Source organism: Oncorhynchus keta, chromosome 36 (genome assembly GCF_023373465.1).
Source record: "Oncorhynchus keta strain PuntledgeMale-10-30-2019 chromosome 36, Oket_V2, whole genome shotgun sequence".
In the NCBI taxonomy this organism is placed as follows: Eukaryota; Metazoa; Chordata; class Actinopteri; order Salmoniformes; family Salmonidae; genus Oncorhynchus; species Oncorhynchus keta.
The window spans coordinates 20090043-20105801 of record NC_068456.1 but is presented as its reverse complement, the minus strand read 5'-3'; the positions used below and the strand labels follow the sequence as shown (position 1 = coordinate 20105801).

The 15759-nt window shown below is 42.2% G+C and overlaps 2 protein-coding genes across 3 annotated transcripts in view; one reads left to right on the top strand and one right to left on the bottom strand.

Moving 5' to 3' along the window:
* Positions 1-1897, bottom strand: part of LOC118369774 (probable rhodanese domain-containing dual specificity protein phosphatase) — a 5026-nt gene extending 3129 nt beyond the window's left edge. The window contains exons 1-2 of the mRNA XM_035754465.2: positions 1539-1897; positions 571-1351 (exon numbers count right to left, since the gene is read on the bottom strand). Coding sequence (XP_035610358.1) covers positions 571-800 — 230 coding nt within the window. The 5' untranslated portion in view covers positions 801-1351; positions 1539-1897. The remainder of the gene's footprint in view (positions 1-570; positions 1352-1538) is intronic.
* LOC118369775 (uncharacterized) overlaps positions 1-15759 on the top strand; it is a 27163-nt gene extending 11404 nt beyond the window's left edge. Inside the window, exons 1-5 of one of the 2 annotated variants that reach the window (XM_052498638.1) lie at positions 3677-3926; positions 5249-5408; positions 5583-5793; positions 14690-14987; positions 15135-15759. In XM_052498638.1, coding sequence (XP_052354598.1) covers positions 5350-5408; positions 5583-5793; positions 14690-14987; positions 15135-15538 — 972 coding nt within the window. In that variant the 5' untranslated portion in view covers positions 3677-3926; positions 5249-5349 and the 3' untranslated portion in view covers positions 15539-15759. Of the gene's footprint in view, positions 1-3676; positions 3927-5248; positions 5409-5582; positions 5794-14689; positions 14988-15134 lie in introns of those variants that run through there. The other variant, XM_035754466.2, reaches the window with a different exon arrangement.

Sequence of the window (15759 nt, the reverse complement as noted above, 5' to 3'; positions counted from 1 at the left end):
CTTTTTGTATCCAAATCCGGCTTTAAACTTCTTCACAACAGTATCTCGGACCTGCCTGGTGTGTTCCTTGTTCTTCATGATGCTCTCTGCGCTTTTAACGGACCTCTGAGACTATCACAGTGCAGGTGCATTTATACAGAGACTTGATTACACACAGGTGGATTGTATTTATCATCATTAGTCATTTAGGTCAACATTGGATCATTCAGAGATCCTCACTGAACTTCTGGAGAGAGTTTGCTGCACTGAAAGTAAAGGGGCTGAATAATTTTGCACACCCAATTTTTCAGTTTTTGATTTGTTAAAAAAAGTTTGAAATATCCAATAAATGTCGTTCCACTTCATGATTGTGTCCCACTTGTTGTTGATTCTTCACAAAAAAATACAGTTTTATATCTTTATGTTTGAAGCCTAAAATGTGGCAAAAGGTCGCAAAGTTCAAGGGGGCCGAATACTTTCGCAAGGCACTGTACATGTATCTACAACAAGTCTTGTGAGGTGTAGTGATCAAGTGGCTACATTGGGTGTGCATGTTTGTGTTCTGAAGTTGTGTTGCGTGAGTGCTCCCACCTCTCTGCACTGCGACAGTCCAGGATGAGGATGTAATTCGGATCATGTAGAGCGGGATGTCCAGCCTCTGCGTTCAACAGGTTATATACCTGCTGGGGGGTGATGTAGCCTCTCTGCACACTTACCCTCTCTGGGAAGGTAGGAATTAACACCTCCTGCACCTCAGGCTCACACACTACTGGACAACAGTATGCACACACACATGTACCTGCGCTCGCACACACACACATCAGAGAAAATCATACACACAGAGCCGAAATGCATATTGGAAACAATGTTCAACTGGCGACTGGGTTCAGCTTGCAGGTACACGGCCCGCCACAAGGAGTCGCTAGAGCGTGATGATGATGAGCCAAGTAAAGCCCCATCGGCCAAACCCTCCCCTCGCCCGGACAATTGTGTGCCGTCCTATGGGACTCCCGTCCACGGCCGGTCGTGGCACATCCCGGGAATGAACCCAGTTCTGTAGTAACGCATCTAGCATTGCGATGCAGTGCTCTAGACCGCTGCACCATCTGGAGGCCCAGATTGTGGTCCTTTGATCATAAATCCCCTCATGATAACTCCAGTCACAACTTTAAATCCACATTTATACTTAATCTTATATCCACTTGATATAATATGGGCTGATAACCTACCTTGGGTCTGTCTCTGCACTGGAGTCAGTGTGTGACATTGGGATGATTTGATAGTACCATTGACCTTCCTGTAGGGGGTGTTGTTTTTTGGTTGCAAGGCGCTGCTGCGTTTTCTGGATGGTTCTACACGACAGTTAGTCACTCTGAGACAAATACACAAAGACAGAGCTGCATTACCCAGCGTTAACTAAGGACATTAGATGTATTATTTATTCAGCAATATATTTGACCAACATAATTATATTCTTCAGGGATGCATGCACGTAACCCATATTAGACTACTGACACAAGCTGAGATGCCTATAGCTAGCAGTTAGACCTTACACTCACCTGGACACCACTATGCCCATGTTGTTTCCCAGTGCCAGACATTTGGGAGGCGCAGCTGCTGCCCCCTATGTTCCCTTATCAGGGAGATATCCTTCCATAGTGAGAATAGTAAAAATTTCTGGCAAATTCTTGACCAGCCAACCAAATATATATACGGTTAAATGTCTGTCAAATTGCCACAAAACTGTTTTGCTTGGCTCCGGTGTAAAAGAGTTGTTTTCCTTGCCTTTTTTCTCAGTCACTCTCACACCTCCTTGTCAGGGCCTTATTTTAGCGGGTTGCCTTGACGACTTAGCAGTGATAAGTGCTCTAGAATGCCACATGGGTGCTGGCTGTGACAGGTGAGGGAGGAGAGTGATAGAAAGAAGAGAATGGCCTTCGGTCTCAGTCTAACATATAGTCAGACCATGAACACCACCCCAAATCAGGTTTTCCTCGTGGACCCCTGTCGTATGACTCCATCCCTCCCAAATCAAATGATTCAGTCAATAATTATTCTATATTATTCTACAATCGACAGATCCATTAAACACCTCCAACATGTTCAACAGATATTTCAATTGTTGATCTTTTTATGAATACCTATGGCAGACATAGACACTGAAATATATTAGGGGTATAAGCTTATATTATTATACAATACAACACAACCACACAATGGTGAGGACTTCAGCTTGATTAATTATTTTGATAAATAGAACTGTTGATGTTACTGATAAAGTATCAACCAATCTTGATGAATCCGTCTCTCCAGGTTCCACACTGTGTTGTGTGCTAGTTTGATCAGGCATGTTGCTATAGTACCCTGGCTATGCATTAGGCCCTCTCTGCTGTTTGAATACAGAGACCAGAGGACCTCCTTCTCTTCTCAAGTCACATGAGTCTGTTTACTTTGAGCGCTTTGCCCAGATGGCTGCATGGCTCAGGTTACTAGACATTTCTGAGGTGTTGTGAAGTTTGGTAGGGAGATACAGAGGCCAGCTAGTATACACACTCACATGCATATTCTTTTTCAGAAATACTTGATAATTGCTGTTCTCCTCTGCTGGAATAGCACAGGAGTGTCAGTGCTGCGGAGAGTTAGGACAGAGAGAGACAGAGAGAGCGAGAGGAGAGAGAGATATGACATTTAAAATGTCTCTATTCCTTTTAAACTTTTGTGAGTGTAATGTTCACTCTACATGTTTTATTGTTTATTTCACTATTGTTTATTATCTATTTCACTTGCTTTGGCAATGTAAACTTATGTTTCCCATGCCAATAAGGCCCTTTGAATTGAGAGGGGGGTCAACAATGTCACAAGCAGATGTCTGTACCACGCTGTGAATGATCAGTGATGAGATTCCCACCAGGGTTAACTGTAGGATTAGACACACCTCCATGAAGTCATACTAAGCAGTATGGCATGTCACATTTGTGTTCTAGTATCCTAGTTGAATGATAAGGTAAATATGTATGGCTACAAATGCTGAGCATAGATCAGACAAATACATAGTTTATTAAGGAATTTAAGAAAGGAAAGTCAAAAGATCAGACATAGGTCTAACAGAACTTCCATACAGTACAGAAAGCAATCATGACACACACATGTACTGTATGTGTGCTTTTAACAATAGGCTACATATAGTATGAGCTCTACAAGCATATAGCATAAAACCAGGAACAAGCCTTGCTGTTTGTACAATGTGTCAAAGTTTACGACCATCTACAATGTGGCTCACAGTTATTTTCCAAATAGCTTCAGGGTATACAATGCCTACAATTGCATCCTGGGTATATAACCAGCTGGCATGCATGGGGTAAAATCTGTCAGATTGTTCTATCTGAAAACACCTCTCCTTTTAGGGATTTTATCAGCCACCGTTGGGTGATCTATTTACATATGGTGTGTAGAACAACTGTTCATCACTCATTTTAGAGGGCTACTGTTGCTTAATCCTTTTCTGTTAAACAAAATAGAGATGGGGTTTGATGCAATGCAAATGTAACAATATTTCCCTATTCAAGAATATGTAGACACATACTTTATTTGTTAGTGGATTTTGCCCACCAACAGAGACACTTTGTGAGGTTAAAGTCCATCTAGATGTCAATACCTAAATGAGTGCTTAGTGTTCATGTAGGTTCTCATGGAAAATGCATTCCGCTCGGGCCATTGGCCATCACACACTCCACCGCTACCCCACAGAACAGAGGAAGGGCACTGTTTTAAACCTGGTTGATATGGAACACGCTTCTGTGGTTAATATACCCCACCAACCTGTTTCATATGTGAATATTGCTTGGAGAGGAGAGGAAGAAGAGGGACGCTGAAGGAGATTGTGGAATGTTGAATAAGTGGAATAAACACCTACTGTAAAAACACCATGATGGAATAGAGACTCAATGGTAAGTCCATCAGTTTGACCGTTTTCATCATGCACATATTAAGTGTAACAATGTTAGATTTGCTGTTCTTATGCTTGGGTCTATTTGAGTCTTATATGGTGCCTATGTCACATGTTTATGATTCTGGTGTGTGAGGTTACATAACAGACTAGCTATGTACACTACCATTGTAGAGTATCATCGTCCCTTCAGTAAGTTCCGTTTACCAAGATGTAAAATAAGTATGTATGCATGGTTTATTTACATAATGACATTTCCAATCTGGTAATGTTACTAATAGCATGCCCTTTTGTAAAATCAAACCAATCTTTCCACCCTATATTACAGATTACAGATAGAAAGGTGGATATGAAATGTCTAGGAAACAGCAGAACATTTTCTTATAAATCAAATCGAAGTTTATTGGTTGCGTAGACAGTTTAGCCTATGTTATAGCGGGTGCAGCGACATGCTTATTTTACTCGCTCCTAACAATGCAGTAAAATGTCAAACAAGCACACAAATCGAAAATTATTAAAATAACAAGAAATTAAGAAATGTAGAACGAAATAGCACTGTAACAGTAATCCAAATGCAATCTATACATATACAGTACACACCGGATGCATTTACACAAGTTGAACTAAGAATGATATGTAGTGTAGATATATTAGAGTGAGCTATGTCAAGAATCCAGTATATAAATACACAGTATAAAACCCCATGCAAAATGAATAGCATTGCAGGAAATTAGCTATGTTTATAGACAGTATAGACAGTATGTGAATAGAAAAGGTGTGTACAGCAGTATTTAAATAGGACAAGCCTTGACTAGAATACAGTATATACATATGAAGTGGGTAAAACAGTATGTAAACATTATTAAAGTGACCAGTGTTCAATGACTATGTACAGCACATACACTCTAAAAAAAAAAGGTTCTGTCCCCATAGGAGATCCCTTTTTGATTCCAGATAGAACGGGTTCTAAAGGGTTCTACCTGGAACTAAAAGGGGTTATTCAAAGGGATCTTCAATGAGGACAGCCAAAGAACTCTTTTTGGTTCTAGATAGCACCTTTTTTCTAAGAATGTAGGGCAGCAGTCTCTAAGGTGCAGGGTAGAGTACCAGGTGGTAGCCGGTTAGTGACAGAGTCTAAAGTTCAGGGCTTATAGATTAGTGTCTGAGTATATATAGGGTGTATTCCATTTATTGTTCTGTCAAAGTGTTTTGGAAATTACAACTACAGTACCTCACTTCAATGGTAAGTTAAAATAATAAAGAAATAAAGATATCAATGTGATTTATGCCATGGAAGTGATCGGTGATCTCCCCAATATTTAGGGAGTGGAGGAACGATGACTCTACCTCTATTACCTGCTGCAGTAGAAGGGCTGATAGTTTGACTCCAGCCCCTCTTCCCCTCGCTGAGAGGCAGTTGGACTATGACAATGAACCACAGGGGTACCCACCCCACTACCGTGGGCTGTCTCCTCACAGAATGGTATTCACCTGTTTTGTATAATAGTAGACAGTAGTTAAATAGTACTTAAATGTAGACACTTGTTTGATAAGCAGTTAATTGCAGTGCATTCCAATTAGTGTACGTGTTAATCAATAATCTCATGAACTACACTCCATGCGTATAACACTCTGTACCATTGTGTTCCCTGAGCAGTCCCTGGTGGATGAGATGGAGGAGGAGTGCTTGTACACTGAGGAGGCTTTCATCTGATGTATGGAAGCCTCTTGTGCCATTACTCTGCTTTAGCGCCACCCTTGTGGTCGTGGTGTTATATGCCCTGGCAGATCGGCTCCGCAGCTTTGTAGCTGACATCTTCATTCCCCAGTACCACTACCCGTTTGCTGTACCAATCACCTTTGTACAGGTAGGTCACCGTTTGTTCAGGGTTATTATAGGAATAATCTGTGTCGGGTTTTGAGTTGTGGTGTTGGGATTTTTCATGAGCCAACATAATGTTTCTTATCATCATTAGGCCTTTCCTATGTGGTAACTTTTACAAATAATAATATTGCTAATTCCTGAAATGTGCTTCTAGTCACATATTATCAATCTGTTCCCATATATTAGTATGGGTAACATCTGCTAAATATGTGTATGTGACCAATACAATTTGATTTGATTTATGTGCTTATATAATGGGGTTATGAGTGAACATGTGTGCTTGTATATTAGGGAGTCTCCATGTATGTGTACACTTACAGCAGTGGTCACCAACCTTTTCTGAGTCGAGATCAATTTCTGAGTCAAGCCGAGATCTACCACTCAAATTATTTTTAAACATGACTTCAACAGCGTAAGCCTATGCAACATTAACCAATTAAAAACAGTTCTGTTGCAATGACGTTTGTGTAGTAAGCTATAGGCCCAATACATTATAACTGCATTTTGGCTATGCTTGAATTGCCCTGCCAATGTTGTTCTTCTCTGACCATTTTGAAATCATCTATATATACACATATAAAAAAAGACGTGTACAGTATATGATCACACTGGTAATAGGTCATTTGTTGTATAATTTGTGAGGCACAGCTGAGTGAGCATAATCATTAGCTTTGGTTTTACTCGGCTGATGGCCTGCATCTGATGGTCAGTCTGAGGGGAGGCAAAGAGCAGCGTTGAGGCTGCCTCTCACCCGACTCACCTTCCTTCCACTTTCTCTCCCTCCACTGAGAAAAGGGGACACAGTCTTCCAGTTGATGGCAAAACTCAAGTCAAACTGCATTATTCCTGCATTACTCCTATAACCAGAGAAAGTGAAATATTCCTTGATAATAAAGAAGACAGAAGCCGCTAATAATAACAACGCAAGCTCATCGGAACACTTTGCTATACTCACTCATTGCAGCTGCAGTGCTGGTTGTAGTGTGAGTGGAAGTAGGGAGAATGTACATCTTCCCCTTATTGTATGGGACACTTTTAAATGTGCCTTTAGAGGCCATGCAATTCAGTACTCATCAATAAAACAAAAGCAATTTAGGTCAAAAGAGTACATATTAACAAAGGAAATTGAAGGACTAACAGTACAGTTTGATAGCAATAAAAACAGTACCATAGAGGCATATGTTAAGATAAAGGAAAAAACATTAGAAATTGAGGAACTTATTCAAGAAAGATCCAGTGTAACATATTATAAAAAGAAATGGACTGGATGGAATATGGGGAAAATAATTTTTCAGTCTTCAACATAGAAATGCTACCAATTTTTTTTATTGAAACTTGTTACAAATCCTGCATGATTCACCGAACAATATTTTGAAAGAGGAAGTGAAGTACTTTAAGAATATGTTTTCATTTCAGTCTCCTCCATCTCCAGTAACCGAAGCTAATTGTATAGATTTTTTTCCTATTATTAATGTAAAATGTACATCTGTACAGAAAGACTCGTGTGAAGGCCAAATTACAGAGGAAGAACTTCTTGATGCAATTAAAGCCTTTAAGTCCGGGAAAACTCCAGGGCTGGATGGCATACCGGTGGAAGTATACCAAACTTTTTTTGATATACTCAGAGGACCATTTTTAGCATGTTTTAACCACTCCTATATAAACAGTAGATTATCGGTCATGCAACAAGAAGGTCTGATTTAATTATTACTGAAACAGGATCCAAGTGGTATATACAGTATGAAGATCCAGTCCATTAAAAAAATTGGAGGCCTCTTACACTTCAGTGCTGTAATGCAAAAATTCCAGCTAAATGCTTGGAGCATAGAATTAAAAAGGTATTTTCAGATATTATTTATCCTAATCAGACAGTTTTTTTTACATGGACGATATATTGGAGATAATATTAGACAAGTACTGGAAACAATAGAATATAGGGGAATATATATTTTCATCTCATCAATCTACACACAATACCTCATTTATTTTTTTTAACCTCTATTCAACCAGGCAAGTGAGTTAAGATCAAATTCTTATTTTCAATGACAGCCTAGGAACTGCCTGTTCAGGGGCTGGGTCTGCATACTTATGTAACATGTAAATGTGATATTTCACTTTTCTATTTATAATACATTTCAGCTCGGGGGTTTGAATTGGCAACCTTTCGGTTACTAGTCTAACGCTCTAACCACGAGGCTACCCTGCCGCCCCATAATGACAAAGGAAATGTATCATAAATAGAAAAGTGAAATATCACATTTACATAAGTATGCAGACCCAGTACTTTGTTGAAACACCTTTGGAAGTGATTACAGCCTCAAGTCTTCTTTGGTATGATGCTACAAGCTTGGCACAGCTGTATTTGGGGAGTTTCTCCCATTCTTTCTGCAATTCACCTCAAGCTCTGTCAGGTTGGATGGGGAGTGTTGCTGCACAGCTATTTTCAGGTCTCTCCAGAGATGTTTGAATGTGTTCAAGACCGGGCTCTGGCTGGGCCACTCAAGTACATTCAGAGACTTATCCCGAAGTCACTCCTGCGTTGTCGTGGGTGTGTGCTTAGGGTTGCTGTCCTGTTGGAAGTTGAGCCTTCGCCCCAGTCTGAGGTCCTGAGCGCTCTGGAGCAGGTTTTCATCAAGGATCTCTATATTCTTTGCTCCGTTCATCTTCATGCACTGTACTGTATGTTAGCATGTTTCTCACACTTGCTTTAGCCAAAAGGCAGCAGTGTTGCCAATGCTACTGTTGCCTAGCAATGCTTGACTCGCTTCAACAAATGTCTCCATAGCTCTTCAAATTGCCATGATTTGTCAATCTGTTTCAGACCAAACAGCTAGCGTTAAGATTAAGAATACTTTCCCGGTCTGGACGATCTGGAATGATAAAGAGAATATTTATAATGCTTACTAGCTTTGTCCTCCTTTGCAGGATCATGCTAAGTGCTCTAAATAACTTAACCGGCTAGTTTGCCTGTCTCTAAAGAGAAGGGTGGGATGTACCCCTCTGTTTGGATAGAGCGGATTAGGAATAGTTTATACCAATAAAAAGTTACAGATGTTTGACAGAGTTTAGAGTGACAAAAGGTTTCTAGCTCACGTCTACTAACAGGTCTCTGTGTCATCATTGAGCAGCCTAAATGGAGCCGTTGCTATTGATACTCACAGACACAGAGGGCAAAAATGATGACGAGAGTGAAGAGAGTGACCACAATTACTGATCACAACTACACAAATATTGACCACACAACTACAGACCACAACCACACAACTACTGACAACATCTATTGACAACAACAACACAACTCCTGACCACAACCACACAACTACTGATAACTCTAATTTTTGACAACTACTAACCAAAACCACACAACTTTTGACCACAACCGTACAACTAGTGACCACAATCACACAACTTCTGACCACATCTAGTGACCACAACCACAGAGCTACTGACAACAACCACACAACTACTGATCACAACCACACAACTTATGATAACACACCTAATGACCATTCAACTACTGACCACAACTTCTGACCACTACCACACAAATGTTGACCACATCTATTGACCATAAAAACACAACTTCTGACGACAACCACACAACCTTTGACCACAACCACACAACTACTGACCACAACCACACAATTTCTGACCACAATAACACAATTGCTTACCATATCTAGTGACCACAACCACACAATGACTTACCACAACCACACCACTACTAACCACAACGACACAACTTCTGACCGCAACAACACAATTGCTTACCATATCTAGTGACCACAACCACATAATGACTAACCACAATCACACAACTACTGACCACAATGAAACAACTTTTGACCACAATAAGACAATTGCTTACCTTATCTAGTGACCACAACCACACAATGACTTACCACAACCACACAACTACTGACCACAACCACACAACAACTGACCACAAACACACGACTGCTGAACACCTTTAGTGACCATAACCACACAACCACTGACCACTCATCTACTGACCACTCAACTGCTGACCACAACCACACAACTTCTTACCACATCTAGTGACCACAACCACACAACTACTTACCACCACACACAACTCTGGCCACACAACTACCGACCTCTCTTCTACTGACCACAACTACTGACCACAACCACCCAATGTCTGACCACAATCACACAACATCTGACCACAACCACACAACTTCTGACCATAACCACACAACTACTGACCACCACCACACAGCTTCTGACCACAACCACACAACTTCTGACCACATCTAGTGACCACAACCACACAATGTCTGACCACAACCACACAACTTCCTACCACTCAACTTTTGACCACAACTACTGATGAAATTACACAACTTCTGACCACAACCACACACCTACTGACCACAACCACACAATGTGTGACCGCATCTAGAGACCACAACTACAGACATACCGACAACAACCACACAACTTCTGACCAGAACCATACAACTTCTGATAACACACCTACTGACCACTCAACTGCTGACCACAACCACAACCACACAACTACTGACCACAACAACTGACCACAACCACACAACTACTTACCACAACCCCACAACACTGACCACACAACTACTGACCTCTCTTCTACTGACCACAACTACTGACCACAACCACCCAACGTCTGACCACAACCACACAATTCCTGGCCACAACCACACAACTACTGACCACAACCACACAACTACTGACCACAACCACACAACTTGTGACCACAACCACACAACTTCTGACTACAACCACACAACTACCTACTACAACTACTGACAAAAACCACACAACTACTGACCACAACCACACAACTACTGACCACAACCACACAACCTCTGACCACATCTAGTGACCACAACCACACAATGTCTGACCACAACCACACAACTTTTGACCACAACTACTGATAAAATCACACAACTTCTGACCACAACCACACACCTACTGACCACAACCACACAATGTGTGACCGCATCTAGTGACCACAACTACAGACATACTGACAACAACCACACAACTTCTGACCAGAACCACACAACTTCTGATAACACACCTACTGACCACTCAACTGCTGACCACAACCACACAACTACTGACCACAACCACTGACCACAACAACTGACCACAACCCCACAACACTGACCTCTCTTCTACTGACCACAACTACTGACCACAACCACCCAACGTCTGACCACAACCACACAACTCCTGGCCACAACCACACAACTACTGACCACAACCACACAACTTGTGACAACAACCACACAACTTCTGACTACAACCACACAACTACCTTTTTATTTCACCTTTATTTAACCAGGTAGGCAAGTTGAGAACAAGTTCTCATTTACAATTGCGACCTGGCCAAGATAAAGCAAAGCAGTTCGACAGATACAACGACACAGAGTTACACATGGAGTAAAACAAACATACAGTCAATAATACAGTGTAAACAAGTCTCTATACAATGTGAGCAAATTAGGTGAGAAGGGAGGTAAAGGCAAAAAAGGCCATGGTGGCAAAGTAAATACAATATAGCAAGTAAAACACTGGAATGGTAGTTTTGCAATGGAAGAATGTGCAAAGTAGAAATAAAAATAATGGGGTGCAAAGGAGCAAAATAAATAAATAAATTAAATACAGTTGGGAAAGAGGTAGTTGTTTGGGCTAAATTATAGGTGGACTATGTACAGGTGCAGTAATCTGTAAGGTGCTCTGACAGTTGGTGCTTAAAGCTAGTGAGGGAGATAAGTGTTTCCAGTTTCAGAGATGTTTGTAGTTCGTTCCAGTCATTGGCAGCAGAGAACTGGAAGGAGAGGCGGCCAAAGAAAGAATTGGTTTTGGGGGTGACTAGAGAGAAATACCTGCTGGAGCGTGTGCTACAGGTGGGAGATGCTATGGTGACCAGCGAGCTGAGATAAGGGGGGATTTTACCTAGCAGGGTCTTGTAGATGACATGGAGCCAGTGGGTTTGGCGACGAGTATGAAGCGAGGGCCAGCCAACGAGAGCGTACAAGTCGCAATGGTGGGTAGTATATGGGGCTTTGGTGACAAAACGGATTGCACTGTGATAGACTGCATCCAATTTGTTGAGTAGGGTATTGGAGGCTATTTTGTAAATGACATCGCCAAAGTCGAAGATTGGTAGGATGGTCAGTTTTACAAGGGTATGTTTGGCAGCATGAGTGAAGGATGTTGGACAGGCGGGTAGGTGCAGGTAGCGATCGGTTGAAGAGCATGCATTTAGTTTTACTTGTATTTAAGAGCAATTGGAGGCCACGGAAGGAGAGTTGTATGGCATTGAAGCTTGCCTGGAGGGTTGTTAACACAGTGTCCAAAGAAGGGCCGGAAGTATACAGAATGGTGTCGTCTGCGTAGAGGTGGATCAGGGACTCACCAGCAGCAAGAGCGACCTCATTGATGTATACAGAGAAGAGAGTCGGTCCAAGAATTTAACCCTGTGGCACCCCCATAGAGACTGTTATCTACCCGAAGGAGATCCGGCTGGCTCCTCCATCGCGACGTTACCTGAACGCCCATCTGCGGCCTGCTAACCGTTAGCTGTCTTACCGGCTGCTCTCAGAATAGACAATCGGACAATTTATTTATTTTTATTATTATGATTGACGGAGCTCAGGAGTGATTGACGGAGCTGGCTAGCTCTGGAGTAATTGATGTTTGCTCCGGAATCGACGAGAGCAGATAGACACACGGATAGCAGCTAGCTAGCTGTGAGATCCGGGAATGAATGTCCAGAGAGCAGTTGAAATCCAAGGACATGGAGAGAAAAATTGGTCCGGTATGCTCCGTTCCGAGCTGCGCCGTACAAAAACTGGCGATAGATTTTCGAGCTAAAGGATAGCTGATGGCCACAAACCGTGGTTAGCTGAATACTAACGATTTGCCAGTAAAGAAGCTAACTAGCTTCTGAACTAGCTTCTGATTAGCTTCTAGCTAGCTTCTGGTTAGTTTCTGGCTTGCTTCTTGGAGTTTCTGGCTAGCTTCTGGCTTCTTGGAGGATTGCAGATTTGAGGTAAATAATACTTATTTATAAATATAAAGGCGGGTTGCAGGAGAGTGTTTTGAAGATGAGTTGATGGAAAATAAAAATAAAATGTATGTGAAAAAAAGTTGTAAATATATATATACAGGACACGACAAGACGAGGACAAAAGACGTCTGAACTGCTATGCCATCTCGGGTACCTACTATAACTACTGACCAAAACCACACAACTACTGACCACAGCCACACAACTACTGACCACAACCACACAACTTATGATAACACACCTACTGACATACTGACCATTTGACTGCTGACCACAGCTACTGACCACAACCACATAAGTTCTGACCACAACCATACCACTGCTGACCACATCTAGTGACCATTAAAACATAACTACTGATCACAACTGCACAATTTCTGACCACAACCACACAAGTACTGACCACAAACACAACTTCTGACCACATCTAGTGACAACAAACACACAACTACGGACAACAACACAACTTCAGACTGCAAGAACGGAACTTCTAACCACAACCACACAACTACTGACCTCAACCGCAAAACTTCTGACCACACAACTACAACTGACCACAACCACACAACTGCTTTCCACATCTAGTAACCACAACCACGCAACTTCTGATAACACAAATACTGATCTCTCATCTACTGACCACAGCTACTGACCACAACCACACAACTTCTGACCACAACCACACAACTACTGACCACAACTACACAACTTAGACCAGATGCACAAAACTACTGACAAGAAGCACTATACTTCAGACCAAACAACTACTGACAACTCAATTGCTGACCACAACTACTGACCACAACCACCCAACTTCTGACCACCAAAAAAGTGTCTTACCACATCTAATGACCACAACCACACAACTACGGACAACAACGACTCAACTTCTGACCACAACCACACAACTGCTTACCACATCTACTGACCACAACCGCACAACTTCTGATAACAACCACACAAATACTGACCACAACCGTAACATTTCTGACCACACAACAACTGACCACAACCACACACCTGCTGAGCATACATCTAACTACTATATCCACACAACTTTTGAGCACAACCACATAACTGCTGACCACAACTACTGAACCACACAACTACTGACCAAATCTACTGATCACTACTGACTACGACTTCACTATTCAAGTTATATAATCAAAGTACAACTTTTTAAACTTCTTTCACTATCACAAAAATACTTTTAAAAGAGCTTTCGCAAAGCCTCACAACTTTACTTGTAAAGTTGCAATCTAGTTATTATTATCATATTTATTATTTATCCTGCTACCAGTCACTTTCTCCTAATCCCCGCCTACATGTACATATCTACCTCAAATAATTCAGTATCCCTGCACATTGTAAATGCAGTACTGGCACTGACCCTGTATATAGCTTCTTCTCTTATTTATTGTGTTTTTAAAAAAGTATATATACATTTCATTTTTTTATTAGTTATACTATTTTGATATTGATTACTGCACTGTTGGGTTGAGCTTGCAAGTGAAGCATTTCACTGTACTTGCGCATGTGAAGTTGAACTACAGTATATCTGTGAGTGGGATCCTGGGTGAATTGATACAGTACATGTTTTGCACATGCATGATTGGAAGACCCAGGCCCAAGGCATGAAATAACCCTAAATCACCTGAGTTTGTTTTTTTCTTGATACTGCAGGACATAATCGGCGAACTCTTGCAATCTCCACGATGGTTCATGTTTAAAATGGCTATTGACGGCTAATGTTTAAAATGGCTAATGTTTACCTGTGTTTATGGCATGTCTCTCCCAGGTGTTGGTGACTCTGCTATACTTGCTGGTCCTCCATGCCGTGGGCCTGGCACCACTGAAGCCCTACTCTCTGTCTCTGGGAGAGTGCCTGCTGGTGCCCTCTATCTGTGGGAGTGCCCAGGCTGTGCTGGGTGTGTGGGCAGAGGCCAGTGCCAACTCTGGCATGTACCCACTCACCATGGGCCTGCTGCCTCTGCTCTGTGTGGGCTGGAGCCACGGCCTGCGACTGGCACTACTCCCGTCAGTCCACCTAATGGGCCTTATCACAGTCATCACTTTCACCTCTGTCACTATCACAGGTAAATGCGTTTACAGTGTTTAGCTTGAGGGGAAAGTCGGCTCTCTAACCAGCATTTACCAGTTAATAACAGACTCATAGCCTCAAATGTGATGGTGTGTCAATCATCTGTTGTGTCAGTACACTAACTCACCCCTTCTCCCTACAGTGTCTCAGGGTGTCCCGTCAGTGGAGGTTCTGGAGTGGCTCTATGCCCCACTGGCCCTCCTTCTCCACAGCCTCTCTCTGACCTGGCTGGCCAAGGTGGCTGAGAATGAGCACCGGCGCCACATCAGCTCCCACATCTCACCCTTTGACCTGTACTTCACCCTGATGGTGAACAAGAGCCTGGTGCTGGGCTTCCTGTGCCTGCTGCACCCAGAGGGCCCCCGGGCACTGAGCGAGGGTAGCTGGCATAGTCTGCTATTCATGGGGTACCTGCTGGCCATAGTGCTGCTGGGAGCACTACAGAATCTCTTGGTCGACATGGCCGCTCTGGCCTTCTCACCGCTGGCTGCAGCACTACTTTACACGGCACGTGGATTAACAGGACCTTTGTACAGCCTGTTGTAGAGATCCAACATAGAGGATGAAGTTGATCGTAGAGACTAGTCAGTCTGAAGTCAATAAAATGCAAATTAATTATTTAAAAATCATACAATGTGATTTTCTGGATTTTTGTTTTAGATTCCGTCTCTCACAGTTGAAGTGTACCTATGATAAAAAAGTACAGACCTCTACATGCTTTGTAAGTAGGAAAACCTGCAAAATTGGCAGTGTTTCAAATACTTGTT